The following is a 15,759-nucleotide window of genomic DNA, read 5'->3' on the forward strand; positions in this document are numbered from 1 at the left end:
TGCATGAGGTTGTTGGGAAAGATGGGTGCTTCATTCGAGGCCGTTCCTTATGCTCAGTTTCATTCGAGACTGCTGCAAAACAGTATCCTATTGGCTTGGAACAAAGGGTTCAAGCTCTAGATTCCCAATGTGTCTGATCCTAAAGCCTACGGCCACATCACTCTGAAAGCGCCCAATCTCGTCGGATCTTGGAGGCTAAGCAGGGTCAGGCCTGGTTAGTACCTGGATAGGAGACCACCTGGAAATACCAGGTGCTGTAGGCTAGGTGCGCCGGAGCCTCAGTTTATGGTCGATAACCACAAATCTGCAAAAGGGAAAATCCTTTCTTCAGTTACCTGGGAAATGGTAACAACATATGCCAACCTTTTTTGGGTTGGGGAGCAGTCCTGGAAGAGGCAACTGTCTAAGAGAAGTGGCCCAGATCAGAAAGGGCCTTGCCCATTAACATTCTAGAAATTCAGGCAGAGCACTTGGTCCTGAAGGCCTGAACATTCAGTTTACAGAATTGTCTTGCCCAACGCCACAGCAATGGCCTATATTAATCACCAAGGGGGCACAAGAAGTTGTGCGGCCTAGAGAAAGGTGAATCATATCCTTTCTTGGGCAGAAAACAATGTACCGTATTTATCGGCGTATAACACGCACTTTTTTCCCCTTAAAATCAGGGGAAAATCGTGGGTGCGTGTTATACGCCGATCCCCGCTATTTTTGTGATCTATTGGAGCGATCGCCGCCGACATTCACATAGCGTGTATTTTTAAATATGGCGCCGCGGAGTTCAGCTGAGCGAGCGCCGCCGAGAACACAGTGACTGGGCGGAGCCGAGATACACATAGCCGAGGGTTCTCGGCTCTTCTCGGCGCCGTTCACAGTCCCACCCAGTCCCGCCATTGGACCTCTGTTATGTCCATCATAGGGACTGGGCGTGACTGTGAATGGCGCCGAGAAGAGCCGAGAACCCTCGGCTATGTGTATCTCGGCTCTGCCCAGTCACTGTGTTCTCGGCGGCGCTCGTTCAGCTGAACGAGCGCTGCTGAGTCCCTCCGAACTCCGCGGCGCCATATTTAAAAATACACACTAAACTTGTGTATGTCGGTGGCACTGGAGACAAGGCTGCACTGACCACTTGGGACAAGGCTGCACTGACCACTTGGGACAAGGCTGCACTGACCACTTGGGACAAGGCTGCACTGACCACTGGGGACAAGGCTGCACTGACCACTGGGGACAAGGCTGCACTGACCACTGGGGACAAGGCTGCACTGACCACTGGAGACAAGGCTGCACTGACCACTGGAGACAAGGCTGCACTGACCACTGGGGACAAGGCTGCACTGACCACTGGAGACAAGGCTGCACTGACCACTGGGGACAAGGCTGCACTGACCACTGGAGACCAGGCTGCACTGACCACTGGAGACAAGGCTGCACTGACCACTGGGGACAAGGCTGCACTAACCACTGGGGACAAGGCTGCACTGACCACTGGGGACAAGGCTGCACTGACCACTGGGGACAAGGCTGCACTGACCACTGGAGACAAGGCTGCACTAACCACTGGGAACAAGGCTGCACTGACCACTGGAGACAAGGCTGCACTGACCACTGGGGACAAGGCTGCACTAACCACTGGGGACAAGGCTGCACTGACCACTGGGGACAAGGCTGCACTGACCACTGGGGACAAGGCTGCACTGACCACTGGGGACAAGGCTGCACTGTGACCACTGGGGACAAGGCTGCACTGTGACCACTGGGGACAAGGCTGCACTGGAGCAAGGCTGCACTGACAATTCTGCACTGGGGCAAAGCTGCACTGACAAGGCTGCACTGGGGCAAAGCTGCACTGACAAGGCTGCACTGGGGCAAAGCTGCACTGACAAGGCTGCACTGGACACTGGGGCAAAGCTGCACTAACAAGGCTGCAGATGAACACTGATGAGGCTGCATTGATGGGCATTTAAATGTAAGGTTTTTTCCCTTAAAATTCCCTCCTAAACTTGGGGTGCGTGTTATACGTCGGCGCGTGTTATACGCCGATAAATACGGTACTTTGCCTATCGGCAGTCTTCATTCTAGGAATAAAAAATTGGCAGACAAACTATTTGAGTCGCCAGCAGTTGTTCCCGGGAGAATGGTTCCTTCGCCCCGATATCTTCCTTTCAATATGTCAAAGATGGGGGATCCCAGACGTAGATCTGTTTGCGTCCAGGTTCAACAAAGAAATCAACAACTTTGTATCAAGAACAAAGGATCCGCTAGCATGCGGAACAGATGCTTTGCTATTTCCGTGGAATTGGTTCTCACTGATTCATGCATTCCCTCCTATTCTGCCTGCGTCCATGTCTTCTTCGCAGGATCAAGCAGGAAGGGATGTCAGAATTCTTGTGGCCCCAGCGGGGTCCAGGAAATCTTGGTATGCAGATCGTAAAGATGTCGGTAGGGGACCCATGGACCCTACCGCCACGGCCAGACCTCTCGCAAGGTCCGGCATTCCATCCTACTTTATAAACACAAAATTTAATGGTTTGGCTATTGAGACCCACACTCAGAAGAAGCATGGGCTGTCAGGTTCAGTGGTTTCTACCTTGGTTAATGCAAGGGAGCCTGCCTCCATAATTATATATTATGGAGTCTGGGAAGCATATGTCTCCTGGTGTAAAACCAGGGGTTGCATCCCAGGAAATAGGTCAAAGATAGAATCCTTGACTTTCTGCAGATGGGGGGAGAAATAAAGCTGGCCTTGAGTGCTTTCTATGGACAGGTCTCGGCCTTATCGGTATTATTTCAATGACCACTTGCTTCACATTGTTTGGTTGGTAACTTTATTCAGGGGTAACACGGCTTAATCTCCGGTTAGGTCACCCCTGAACCCTTGGGACTTGAAGTTAGTTTTGTCGGCATTACAAAACAGCCCTTTTTTGGGCCGATACGACATTTTCCCTTGGTCTTTTTTGACAAGGAAACAATCTGCTGCAAGAAGGGTATCAGAATTGGCTGCTCTTTCTTGTAAAGAGCCATATTATTATTGTTTTCAAGGATAAGGTGGTATTGCGTCCTCATCCTAACTTTTTACCAAAGGTAGTAGCAGGTTTTTATCTAAACCAGGATATTGTTCTACCTTCATTTTTTTTCCAGAACCTTGTTATATGGAAGAATCACCACATTTTCTTGATGTGGTGAGAGCAGTCAAAGTCTACTTAAAGGCGACTACTCAGATTCGAAAAACGGATGTTTTGTTCGTGTTGCCTGAAGGTCCTAAAAGAGGACAGGCAGCATCAAAATCTACTATTTCTAAAATGTATTCAACAAGTAATCGTTCAAGCTTATGGTTTCAAGAGGTGGATTCCACCCTCTCAAATCAAAGCGCGCTCCTCTAGAGCTGTTAGTGCTCCGTGGGCAGTGCATCACTAAGCCTCCATGGCTCAAATTTGCAAGGCCGCAACTTGGTCTTCAATCCATACATTTACCAGGTTCTATCGGGTGGATGTAAAAAGGCATGAGGATATCGCCTTTGGGCGTAGTGTGCTGCAGGCAGCAGTATAACTCCTCTAGTCTCATGTTGCCCTAATTCTGTTGTGTCTCCCTCCCCTCAGTTGGCATTGCTCTGGGACATCCCATATAGTAATTACTATGGCTCTGTGTCCCATGATGTACGATTAAAGAAAATAGGATTTTTATAACAGCTTACCTGTAAAATCCTTTTCTTTTGAAGTACAACACGGGACACAGAGGTCCCACCCCTCTTTCTGGTATACACGTGTATTGCTTTGCTACAAAACTGAGATACTCTCAGTAGTGGGAGGGGTTATATAGGGAGGCAACTTCCTGTTTAGGGTGTGCCAGTGTCCAGCACCTGAAGGTGGACTATAACCCACATAGTAATTACTACGGCTCTGTGTCCTGTGATGTACTTCAAAAGAAAAGGATTTAACAGGTAAGCTGTTATAAAGAATCCTATTATTTGCTCCTCCAAAATGTTTTGCTCAGCAATATCCTATTGAGGAGAGCTTAATGGAAAAATGGACGGTCCCTGTATTGGACCCTACCATCTATTGTTTCAACAAGACGCTTACAATCTTGGAGAGGATAATCTTGTGTTCAATGACCCAGTAAATGAAAGATTAAAGACCCTCTTTAGGCCTGTTTTACCTTGACAGACCCCGCCATGCAACATGTGATTGCTTCTAATGGTTGTTTGCCAAACCATTGCTGTCTGAACTAAGCGCATGGCCTGAGACTCTAGCTCTAAATGCATCCTTCTATACACCAACAGCTGGAGCTTTTACCATTCACTACTGCATCATTGGCTTGAGCCAGGATGAGCTTTCTCTCCATTCATCTGCAGAGAATTCTTTGACTCAAATGCTGGTCAGCAGAACTCCTGTGCAAGAAACACCTAGAGCATCTACTCTTTCAAGGAGAATGCCTGTCTGGTCCCTCCTTGGATAAAGAAATTACAGATTGTAAAGGTTCTCTTTTCCTCTGAAAAAGAAGGTCCTTCTTCTCATGAGGCTAGGACAAGTTCCTTATGTTCCTTTCAAATCTCCAGCTCCGATCCAAAGTCTGGAACGAACTTTAGTTGGAAGACGTGGTTCTCCAAGTCAGCCAAATTTGGCTCAAATTCCTCTTCCTCCCCTCATATATGAGCCCAATGTGTCATTTCCAGGGGCTACAAACTAGATTTCCAACTCTGCCTCCTCCCAGCTTCTTGCTTTCAGATTTGCTACTCTGCCCGCAGAGACAGATGAATCTTCTTACTGCTGTTCAGTGGTTCCTCTTGCAGGGGGATGTTGCCACAGTCCTGAGTGAGGAGCATTTTCAAGGTTTCTACTCAAGCTTATCTACTGTTCCAAAGCCAAATGGAGGGGGTTCAACCCATTCTGGAACTGAAATTTCTTATTCCTGCATGTTTAAAAGTTCTGCATAGTATTGGCCAGGTCAGTTATTACCTTCCACCTTCTGGGGGATTTTATGGTTTCAGTAGAAATCCAGGATAGAATGCATACATGCATATTCCCATTTTCCCTCTTCATCAACTCTACAACCAAATTGTGGCCTTTCCCTTTTGCCTGTATATGGTCCCCTGGGCTTTCACCAAAGTGCTTGTCCCAGTCTTAGGTCTGCATCATTCACAGGGAATACACTTTTGAGTTGCCTGGACATTCTCCTGCTAAAGGTTCACTCTATTACTGTAAGGCAGTGGACAGTACAGACTCTGCAGAGCTTTGGGTGGATCCTCAACCCTCAGAAAACATCGCTGAAATCAGCTCACCAATTAGAGCACCTACAGTATTTATTACAGTATGTGGACCTGTTGGTGTTTGTTTTCTTGTTGCCCAGCCATTCTGTTTGAATGGTTTTGGATGTCCTATGCTTAAAGGCTAAAGACCCCGTGTCTTGTATTGTACTAATAAGAAAACTGGATTTTTGATTTACCAGTAAAATATGATTCTTGAAGTACAGTACAGGATACAGATCCTACTCCTCTGTTCTTTTGACCTCTCTTGCTTGCTACAATACTGAGGCTAGCTGGGAGTTGGAGATGTTTCTGCAGCATTTGACCCATGGTTAAGGACTAAGGATCCTGTGTCCCATACTGTACTTCAAGAAATAGATTTTACTGAGAAGTAAAAAATCTTTATCTATTGTTCCTACTTAAAGTGATTGTAAACTCAAACAAAAATAAAATTACAAACACGTTTATATGTAATTGCACTGTGCAATGGATTTGCATTAAAGAAGAAGTACAGCCAAAGCTCATTTGGCTGTACCTCTCCTGTGGCTCACAGGAGTGCAGTTCTTTCTGCACTTCTGTGACCCGTTTTTAGCGACTGAAGTCCGGAGGGGGACAGATGCAGCATGGGACCAATGCTGCATCCACCTAGGCAAGTATAAATCTGCAAAAACCCCGAACCCCATACTTCTCTTTTGAGATAAAACATGTTTAGCCTTTAGAAGCACTTTAACCTCATTATTAAGTGCATATCTCTTATCGTGGCTTTTTGAAATCTGTTTTGTATCATTTAGTTTTTTACATATTACTTTATTTATTTATTGGCTGTTTTTCTTAACTTATTAACTATCAGATATTTCTGTGTTAAATTTGTCAAAAAATCTTCTGGCTTCATGGGAAAATGTAGCAGACATTGCCTGTCAGCTCAAGAAACTGAATACCCTTGATCTCAGGTATGGTTTTTTTTTTTTTACCTGCTTAGAGAAACATGTTCTGAAGGACATGTGCTGAAAATTAGTTTGTGTGTTAATATTTTATTAAGAGTGAGAAGTTTCATATAGGAGTTCTGCATGGTTAGTAGGGACCAGCGAGGCATTTTTTGCTCTAGTGATATGAAGGTTTTGTACTAAACTCATTCCACCTGCACAGCTTCACCTTACAAACCAGTAAATCAGCAAAATGAGTAATGTGTTTGGGGTTTGTTTGTGAATGGTCAAGTGGGCTAAAGCTCTCTGTGAGGGAACTGTTCCAGCACCCAGCTTTGGTGCTTCCATCAGTATACTGCTTCCTCCAGTCTGAACATAGATACCAGATATTATAGCTGACCATACAAGACTAGCCGACAAATTCCCAGTGTTGAGCAGTCATGATTGGTAATGTGCCATCTAGGCCTTTAACATGGATCCCGGGCCTAGACTCCCAAATCAGAAACAAGATCACTCCAAGGCTCCCTCAGGCACCCACCTCCAAAAGAGTAGTGTTCCCTTGAAAGCCAGGGCCCATAGTCAGTAGGCAAGTCCCCTCCAAAAGCCTCTGTCCCGGGTGAGTCTGTCACACTTTTTCTATCTCTACCATGGAGGGGCACAGCAGTTTTGCATCCTGCAGAAAGATTCAACAATAGGAACAAAAAATGGGGGACAGACCCTGAGATTACAACCCCTCTTACACCAACCTTGCTTAGTTTAGCTTAGTGTCCTTTCGAACATGGACATCTTGGACATCTCTTACAACATGTAGCTGCTGGCAGATCTAGGCTGGCCTTTCGATTTTGGAACTCTCACCATTTAGTCACCAGCTGCAGGTTTTCCCAATTGTTGATCTTATTGGGACATCCCTGTAGCAGCCATGTTCCTGCAGTGGCAAACCTAAGTTCCTCCTACAGTCACTGAGCTCTGTTGCAAGTATCTGAAGAACACCTTACATACTGTGAATTCACTGCAGGCCTTCTTCCTGGTCTAGAGCTGTAGCAGTTGCTTCGCCTGATTAGACCCAGTTCTCCTGTGATTTGGCTGAAACCAATGCACCAAAACATGAATTCCTCAATACAGCATACACTATAACTGTACAAGAACAATGGATGTAAATCTATACTTTTGGCATTTGTGAAACACTTTATTTGCAGGTGTATAGGCAGCTGGCAAGATCATGAGCTGCTTGTGCCCAATACTCAACATTCTTCTCATCAACGATTGCTTAAAGAGGGAGTCCCGCGAAAAAAAAATGTAAAAGTCAGCAGCTACAAATACTGCAGCTTCTGGCTTTTAAAATAAGGACACTTACCTGTCCCAGGGTCCAGCGATGTCGGCACCCGAGACCGAATCGGTCCTCAGGTGCTGCTGCCGCCATTCTCTGTAAGGGATTCAGGAAGTGAAGCGCTGCGGCTTCACTTCCTGGTTCCCTACTGCACATGCGCGAGTCGCGCTGTGCTTCCTAACTGGTCCCCGCTGTCTCTGGGACCCATGTTTGTCCCAGCAGACAGCGCGGTGGGGACGGGAAGAGGCATAGACTCCCGCAGGAGTCTATGCCGGAAGTGGGTGCAAATACCTGTATTAGACATGTATCTGCACCCCCCTGAAAGGTGCCAAATGTGACACCGGAGGGGGGAGGGTTCCGAAAAGCGGAGGTTCAATTTTTGTGTGAACCTCCGCTTTAACTACATATTGAGCATACCATGCTTTAACAGACTGTGACTATATTTGAATATCAGCATTTAATGCAGACAGTCGCCCAAAAAAGCCTTGCCAAATTGGAGATTGTCAGCTTCCCACAGTATACTCTTCTTTTCAGGTGGACCTTTGTGTTTCAGTTTGAAACTAATTTCAGGATACCTTTGGTTGGTGGAGGAATATAATAGTGCATACTATTACAGTACAGTCTTTATATGGTCTCACTTAATCTCTAAACCATCAATTAAAATTCATGTTGGATATTGCTCCTGTCAGAGCATCTTAGAGGTGGAGATATGTATATAGAGACACTAGATATTTGTAAATGGATTAGTTGAGTGCCTCAGCTACTAACTACTTTGCTGTCAAAGTCTACTCTAACTCTGACCGCAAGAGTTACAATGCACTCCCACCCGTTCAACAGTAGATTCAGAACAAATACAGAAAGAAGTGCAGCGCCGGATAAATATATCGTGACAAACTTAATTGTGAATATTTACAAAAATTGCAAATAAAATGGATATAAATGTGTGATCAAAAAATTGATTAAAATTTTATCAAAAAAATGATGTGAAAAAATAAAAAAATAAAAAAATTCTAAATCCTAGTGTCCATATATTGTTACACAATGTGAAGTGATGAAATAGTGACTTCGCTACAAAGGTATATATGTGACTTCCACCGCTATATACACCCGTCACCTTGAAAAGACTAAAGGCTTACCAGAAAGCCCTTTTAAAAGTCATAATGACACCAACACTGAAAACCTTGGGTGCTTCCTCCAGCAAGGCAAACCTCATCCGTCATAGAAAGGATATCTCCCTCACACATGTCCGAGTAACACTCCAAAGTGCTCACCTCCAAGATAGTGGGTACGCTTCAGCAGAGTGTTCACTCCATATAGACCATGTATATCCACTGGTTATAGACAATCACCTGCTTTAGCCTCAGAGGTGCCTCATCAGAGGTACTTTAGAAACACAATGATCACAGTGACAAAAGGGCATACTATCACTGGAGAAGAACCCTCTCCACTATCACCATTGGTGCTTTCAGCCCTTCTGTCTTTATACTGTTGGGGCAATCTGCACGCCACACTTTGTTGTGGAGTATATCAGATTTTGTCAAAGCAGTAGAAAAGTATTTGGGAAAACTTCAGTCAGGAGTCATCAGTGTGAAGCCATATTCTGAGCAGCATGTTTTCCAAAAAAACATGCTGCTCAGAATATGGCTTCACACTGATGACTCCTGACTGAAGTTTTCCCAAATACTTTTCTACTGCTTTGACAAAATCTGATATACTCTGTGATAGTTTGCCCTTTTGTCACTGTGATCATTGTGTTTCTAAAGTACCTCTGATGAGGCACGTCTGAGGCTAAAGCAGGTGATTGTCTATAATCAGTGGATATACATGGTCTATATGAAGTGAACACTCTGCTGTTGCGTACCCACTATCTTGGAGGTGAGCACTTTGGAGCGTTACTCGGACATCTGTGAGGGAGATATCCTTTCTATGACGGATGAGGTTTGCCTGCTGGAGGAAGCACCCAAGGTTTTCAGTGTTGGTGTCATCATGCCTTTTAAAAGGGCTTTCTGGTAAGCCTTTAGTCTTCTCAAGGTGATGGGTGTATATCGCGGTGGAAGTCACATATATACCTTTGTAGTCTAGTCACTATTTCATCACTTCACATTGTATAACAATATATGGACACTAGGATTTTGAATTTTTGAATTTTTATTTTTTAACATCATTTTTTTGATAAAATTTTAATCAATTTTTTGCTCACGCATTTATATCTATTTTATTTGCAATTTTTGTAAATATTCACAATTAAGTTTGTCACAATATATTTATCCAGAGCTGCACTTCTTTCTATATATGTTTACCTGTGCCCCCTATCAGGGTTATAGTGTTCAGCTGCAGGATACCTTTTACATATTGTTTCACTTATTTATCACTCAATTACTTGCTCACCTAGCGCAATTTTTTCTTTAGAATTAGATTCAGAACAAGCCAGCCATTGTTGAATCTGATAGGGGGCTGTCTATTGGGGTAGTTGTGTGAACCTGCATTCCTTCCCTCACATTGTGAGGTGGATCTTCAGGTTAACATTTAGTCCCCAGTCTTTCAGCTGCATTCATACCCGTACATGAATTGCACGTTTCTGCCTGCATTCTCAGAAATCCATCAAAATGCGCAATGCACTTGGGTGCTATTATTTGTTAGGCCTCATGCACACTGCAGCTAAAAAACACTTGTTTTACTGGCGGTTGACATAGAGGCATCCCTCTGTGTCCATGCACACATAGGTGTCTCAATGAGAAGGAGGGGGGTTGTGGAGGCGCCAACTCTGCCGACAGTGTCATATGGTGTTGGTGTAATGCATACACTTACTGGTTAGCAGGTTCAGATGGGGTGGCGATGTCTATCAAAGGTTGTGATGTCCTGGGATGTGCTGGTGTAGAGGTGCAGGCTTCAGTGGCGGTCCTTCGGCTCAGGGCATGTTAGGTCCTGGTTAAAAAAAGGCTATACAGCGGTGTCCAATGTGTGGAAGCTCCACGCTAACCACCCTGGAACGCGGAAGCGGAAGTGACGTCAGCGGTGCACAGAAAACATCCAGACACAGATTAGAGATAGTACAGGCTACACGCTCGGGGATCACAGCTCCTTCTACTGGCCCTCATCAACATCCCCTGAGCCTAAGGACCACCACTGAAGCCTGCACCTCTACACCAGCACATCCCAGGACATCACAACCCTTGATAGACATCGCCACCCCATCTGAACCTGCTAACCAGTAAGTGTATGCATTACACCAACACCATATGACAGTGTCAGCAGAGTTGGTGTCTCCACAACCCCCCCTCCTTCTCATTGTTATGCTTACAGAGGAGCTAGAAGGGATGTCAACAAAGCCAGTCTTTAAACAGGAAAGCAGGAGATGGTTTCTTGTGATGTGACCAAGGCGAAGGCAGGAATGAAGTGAGCTGGAGATCTTTAAGTAGGCGGGACTGACCAGCAGATCCACGACAGCTGGTTAACTGTGGAGAAAGATGAGAGCTGGCAATCAGCCGACAGCCGAGCGGCCAGCTCAGAGAGGGAAGGGCTGAGCCAGCCTTGACAGTACCCCCCTCCTCAACAACCCCTCCCCCTTGGAGGACCACCGGGCTTGAGGGGAAAATGTCTATGGGAATTACGGAGGAGGGCAGGAGCATGTATGTCCGAGGATGAGACCCAGGAGCGTTCCTCCGGACTGTACCCCTTCCAATGCACCAGGTACTGTATGCACCCAATCTCGTAATTGCACTCGGCAGGTGACAAATTCTTGGAAAAGTAGCCACAAGGATGCATAGCACTCTCAGAGGTAGGACGTTGAGACAGAAGGGTGCCAACACCAGTCTCAGAAGCATCAACCTCAAGGATAAAAGGTAACGTAGGATCAGGATGTGCCAACACAGGAGCAGAAACAAAGGCAGCCTTGAGACTTTCAAAGGCCTTAATGGACTCCGGAGACCAACTCTGTGGGTTACCGTTCTTTCTGGTCATATCGGTCAGGGGCTTGACCAGAGACGAGAAGTTACGAATAAACTTCCAATATTAGTTGGCAAAACCCAGGAAACGCTGCAGAGGACGTAACCCCACGGGTCGAGGCCACTGTAGGACTGCCGAATGTTTCTCTGGGTCCATCGAAAAACCAGCCAGTGGAAATGACATAGCCCAGGAATTTAACCTGTTACCGATGGAACTCACACTTCTCCAGTTTACAATAGAGATTGTTCTCTCTTAATTTCTGAAGCACACGACAGACATCTGTGTGGTGGCTCTCCAAGGACTTGGAAAATATGAGGATATCATCGGAGGACATCGTTAATAAATTCCTGGAAAACTGCCAGGGCGTTACAAAGGCCAAAAGGCATTACAAGATACTCATAATTGCCTTTTCTGGTATTAAATGCAGTTTTCCACTCGTCGCCCTCCTTAATCCTCACGAGATTGTAAGCCCCTCTCAGATCAAGGTTAGTGAAAACCGTTGATTCCTTGAGGCGGTCAAATAACTCTGTAATCAATGGGATCGGGTAGGCATTCTTAATCGTGAAACGATTGAGACCCCTATAATCAATACAAGGTCTCAGTTCACCGCTCCTTTTTTTCACAAAGAAGAAACCAGCACCAGCGGGAGACAACGATTTGCGGATGAAACCCAGAGAAAGTGCGTCTGCAACATACTCCTCCATGGCTTTATCCTCCAAGACCGACAAAGGGTAAACCCGGCCACCAGGGGGAGTGGCACCAGGTTGAAGGTCAATTGCGCAATCATACGGCCGGTGTGGAGGCAAACTACTGGCTTGACCTTTGTCAAAGACATCGCTAAAATCACCTCTCCTCTGGCAGGGAGGAGAGTGAAGAGGTACACAGGACCTTGGCTACCTTCCGGAAGCATGTTTCATTGCATTGTGGTGACCAGGAGAGAACCTCAGCACGGAGCCAATCAAAAGAGGGGTTGTGCCTCTGTAACCAAGGATAACCAATAACCAGCGGAAACTTAGGAGAGGAAATCACTTGGAATTGGATTATCTCATGGTGACGAGCCCCTACGGCCATGGACAACGGAACCGTCTCATGAGTCACATGGGCAGGCTGTAGAGGTCTCCCGTCAAGAGCCTCAATGGCAAGTGGCGTGTAAAGCAGCTGCAGTGGAATCGAGTGCTTTGATACAAAGGCAGCATTAATGAACAGGCCTGCAACCCCAGAGTCGATTAGAGCCTGTATCTCGATAGATGACTTAGCCCAAGAAAGGGTGACCAAAACCAGGGGCTTATCCTTCTGGATAACTGGAGATGACACATCACCACCTAAGGTTTGTCCATGACAGGACCTCAAGGTTCGGGTGTTCCCAGGACGGGTAGGACAAGACTTCAAAAAGTGACCTGCTTGGCCACAATAAAGGCACAATCTCTCCCTCCTCCTAAAGGCTCTCTCACCCGCAGAGAGACACGTGAAGCCCAAGTGCATGGGTTAATCTTCACTGACCGACTCAGTACCAGGAGGCATGGGAGGTGAGGGAGGCACAGGTGGGACTGCAAAGCTCGGAGGCAAACGTACAGGAGGCTTCCGCAAGCGCTCTTTGAAAGAAAGTCTTTCTCTGAGTCTGGAGTCAATGAGGATGACAAACGAGATCAAGCTCTCCAGCTCAGTGGGTATATCTTGGGCTGCTATCTCATCCTTGATGGAATCCGAGACCATGAGAAAAAGCAGCCACGAGGGCCTCATTGTTCCAAGCAACCTCTGCTGCCAGAGTACGGAACTCAATGGCATAGTTGGCAACAGTTCTCGTACTCTGTTGGATGGACATGAGGCACTTGGCAGCAGAAGCGGAGCGTGCAGGAACGTCAAATACCATTTTAAAGGAGTCCACAAACTCTGGGTAACTCAAGACAACAGGTTTTTGCGTCTCCTATTGAGGATTAGCCCATGCCAAGGCTCTCTCAGAAAGCAAAGATATCACGGACCCTACTTTGCTACTGTCCGTGGGAAACGCCTGGGGCAGCATCTCAAAGTATATCTCAACTTGGTTGAGAAACCCTCTGCATTGAACTGGATCGCCCCCAAATCGCTGGGGAAGCAAGGTGGAACCAGATACCTCTTATAGAGGTAATACTCAAGGCGGGTGCCTGCACAGAGACTGGCGCAGCAGCAGGGATGGCCTGCATCTCAGGTTGTACCGGAGCAGCCACAGTGGGGGATTCCAGGTGAGCCGTGCCACTCAGGAGCGTTTGTAACGCCATGGCAAACTGTTCCATGCGATGATCTTGCTCATCCAATCTGGAAAAAATATTACCAACAAGTGGATTGACTGTATCTTCTGAATTCTTGGCCGTCGCCTACAGTCAGAAACCATGAACCAGACCGAGACAGAAGTACAGTAAAATCACACTTGTTTATTAATAAAAATAAAAAGGTAAATAGAATAAGCGTAGTCAAAGCATAGCCAGAGTTCAGTAACCAGATTGGGTAATCAGCCAAGCCAGAGTTCAGTAACCAGATCGGGTACTCAGCCAGGCCAGAAGTCAGGGATCCAAGTAGAGGAACAGCAAGCAGGATAAGGAGCCAGAAGGGATGTCAGCAAAGCCAGTCTTTAAACAGGAACGCAGGCGATGGTTTCTTGTGATGTGACCAAGACAAAGGCAGGAATGAAGTGAACTGTAGACCTTTAAGTAGGCGGGAGTGACGAGCAGATCCACAACAGCTGGTTAACTGTGGAGAGAGATGAGAGCTGACAATTAGCCGACAGCTGAGCGGCCAGCTCAGAGAAGGAAGAGCTGAGCCAGCCCTGACACGGACCTAATCACTAGACTCATTTAGCACTTGAGCATTTATTTCAATGGCCAGGATACATTTTTATTCTGGCAATGAAATGAATGCATGCCCAAATGCTTGAACACGGCTTTATGCTTGAACACGGCTTTAGGTGCATATTTTTAGCATTCAGAAGAGCTGGGCAAACATCCAATGTGCATGAGGCCTTAAAGCGAATGTAAAACCGCGGCTGTTGTAAAAAAAAAGACACCTGCAAGGCAATGTCATAATGTGCTAGTATGCATTTCATACTAGCACATTTTGAAATACTCACCTTGGAACAAAGCCCTCCAGCATTGTACTGTCACCACTGAGAGGGCTGAGTTCTTGGTTCATGTGCTCTGGCTATATGATTGGCTGAAGCTGTGATGACGTCACTTCCGCACGGGGGCCCTTGATTCTGGCACGAAGCTCTGAAGGTCCAGCAAGGTATGCCGGACCTTCAGAGCACATTGCGCCGGTTACGCTGCATCCGGGGTGAATATCTCCTAAACGATGCATGTTTCGCAGATATTCATTTTACCTGCAGGTAAGCCCTATTATAGGCTTACCTGTTGGTAAAAATGACCAAGCAAGGTTTATTACCGCTTTAATAGCACCCCAAAAGCAGTGCGATTTTGGTGTGAAAATCGTGGAAAACATGGAACACCAAATGCACTTGGCTCAGTATAAGAAAATGGTACTTGAGCTTTTTTGGTGCCTTTTTACAATTACAAACAGAAAAAAGTTGTGTCCCTCCTTAATAAGATGGTGGTATACAATCTAAAGTTGGAGGATTCACCTACTCCCACTCCCGTAAGCCCAAGCTTTTTGCAAAAAGTGTTTCCTTACCACCCATTTTTAGTTCTTCACATGGATAAGGTTATTTTGAGACCTAGACCTTTCTTTTTTCCCCAAGGTCGTCTCTGTCCTTTAGGCTACTTTCACACTGAGGCGCTTTACGGGCGCTATAGCACTAAAAATAGTGCCTGCAAGCACACTCGAGCGGTGCGCTGGCAGGACGCTAAAAAAAGTGCTGGGGGGGGGGGCATGGCTAGCCGGCTCACTGAAAGAGCTCCTCTCTGCCACGGGCCATCGGGAGCCAAAAACAGCGACTAGAAGCCTAGTTTTTGTGCACTGACAGCGCAGATCAGCTTGGGGACACCTCAGGATGCCTTCCAGAAAGAGAAAGGAAAAAACATATCCGAGCAAACTGCCGGATTATTTCATGCTGCAGCGCCGGTATCCAGAGCAAGATGGCGGCGGCAAGCAGAGAGAACGCACACGAGGTTCTCACTCACAGGGCAGCAAAGCACCAGCGATACATTCAGGCCGCTCTCACAACAAGCCAGGAAATGGGAACTACTCTCCACCTCCCTCAGCCTCATCTAGCCCGGCTAAAAGTAAACCAAAATCGGATTGCACTGAGGAAGAAGACGAGGAGGTAAGCCTGAACTCTTCCCAAGATGATACTAGGGAATTGCAGGATTCTATAACTGACTTCCCCACTGCTAACACAC

The 15,759-nt window shown here is 46.4% G+C and overlaps 1 protein-coding gene and 1 pseudogene across 6 annotated transcripts in view; both read left to right on the plus strand.

The window, feature by feature from the left end:
- Positions 1-15,759, plus strand: part of TBCE (tubulin folding cofactor E) — a 689,063-nt gene that overhangs the window by 249,909 nt on the left and 423,395 nt on the right. For 5 of the 6 annotated variants that reach the window (XR_012243941.1, XM_073627582.1, XM_073627581.1 and 2 more), the window contains one exon: positions 6,090-6,189. The exons of the other annotated variant lie outside the window; for it this stretch is intronic. Coding sequence is in view for 4 of the 5 variants with exons in the window: in XM_073627582.1 (XP_073483683.1) it covers positions 6,090-6,189 (100 nt within the window). In the remaining variant the exon portion in view is untranslated. The remainder of the gene's footprint in view (positions 1-6,089; positions 6,190-15,759) is intronic. 6 annotated transcript variants of the gene reach the window in all.
- On the plus strand, positions 145-263 carry LOC141141888 (5S ribosomal RNA; annotated as a pseudogene).

This window comes from Aquarana catesbeiana, linkage group LG04, assembly GCF_042186555.1.
Source record: "Aquarana catesbeiana isolate 2022-GZ linkage group LG04, ASM4218655v1, whole genome shotgun sequence".
NCBI classification, from domain to species: Eukaryota; Metazoa; Chordata; class Amphibia; order Anura; family Ranidae; genus Aquarana; species Aquarana catesbeiana.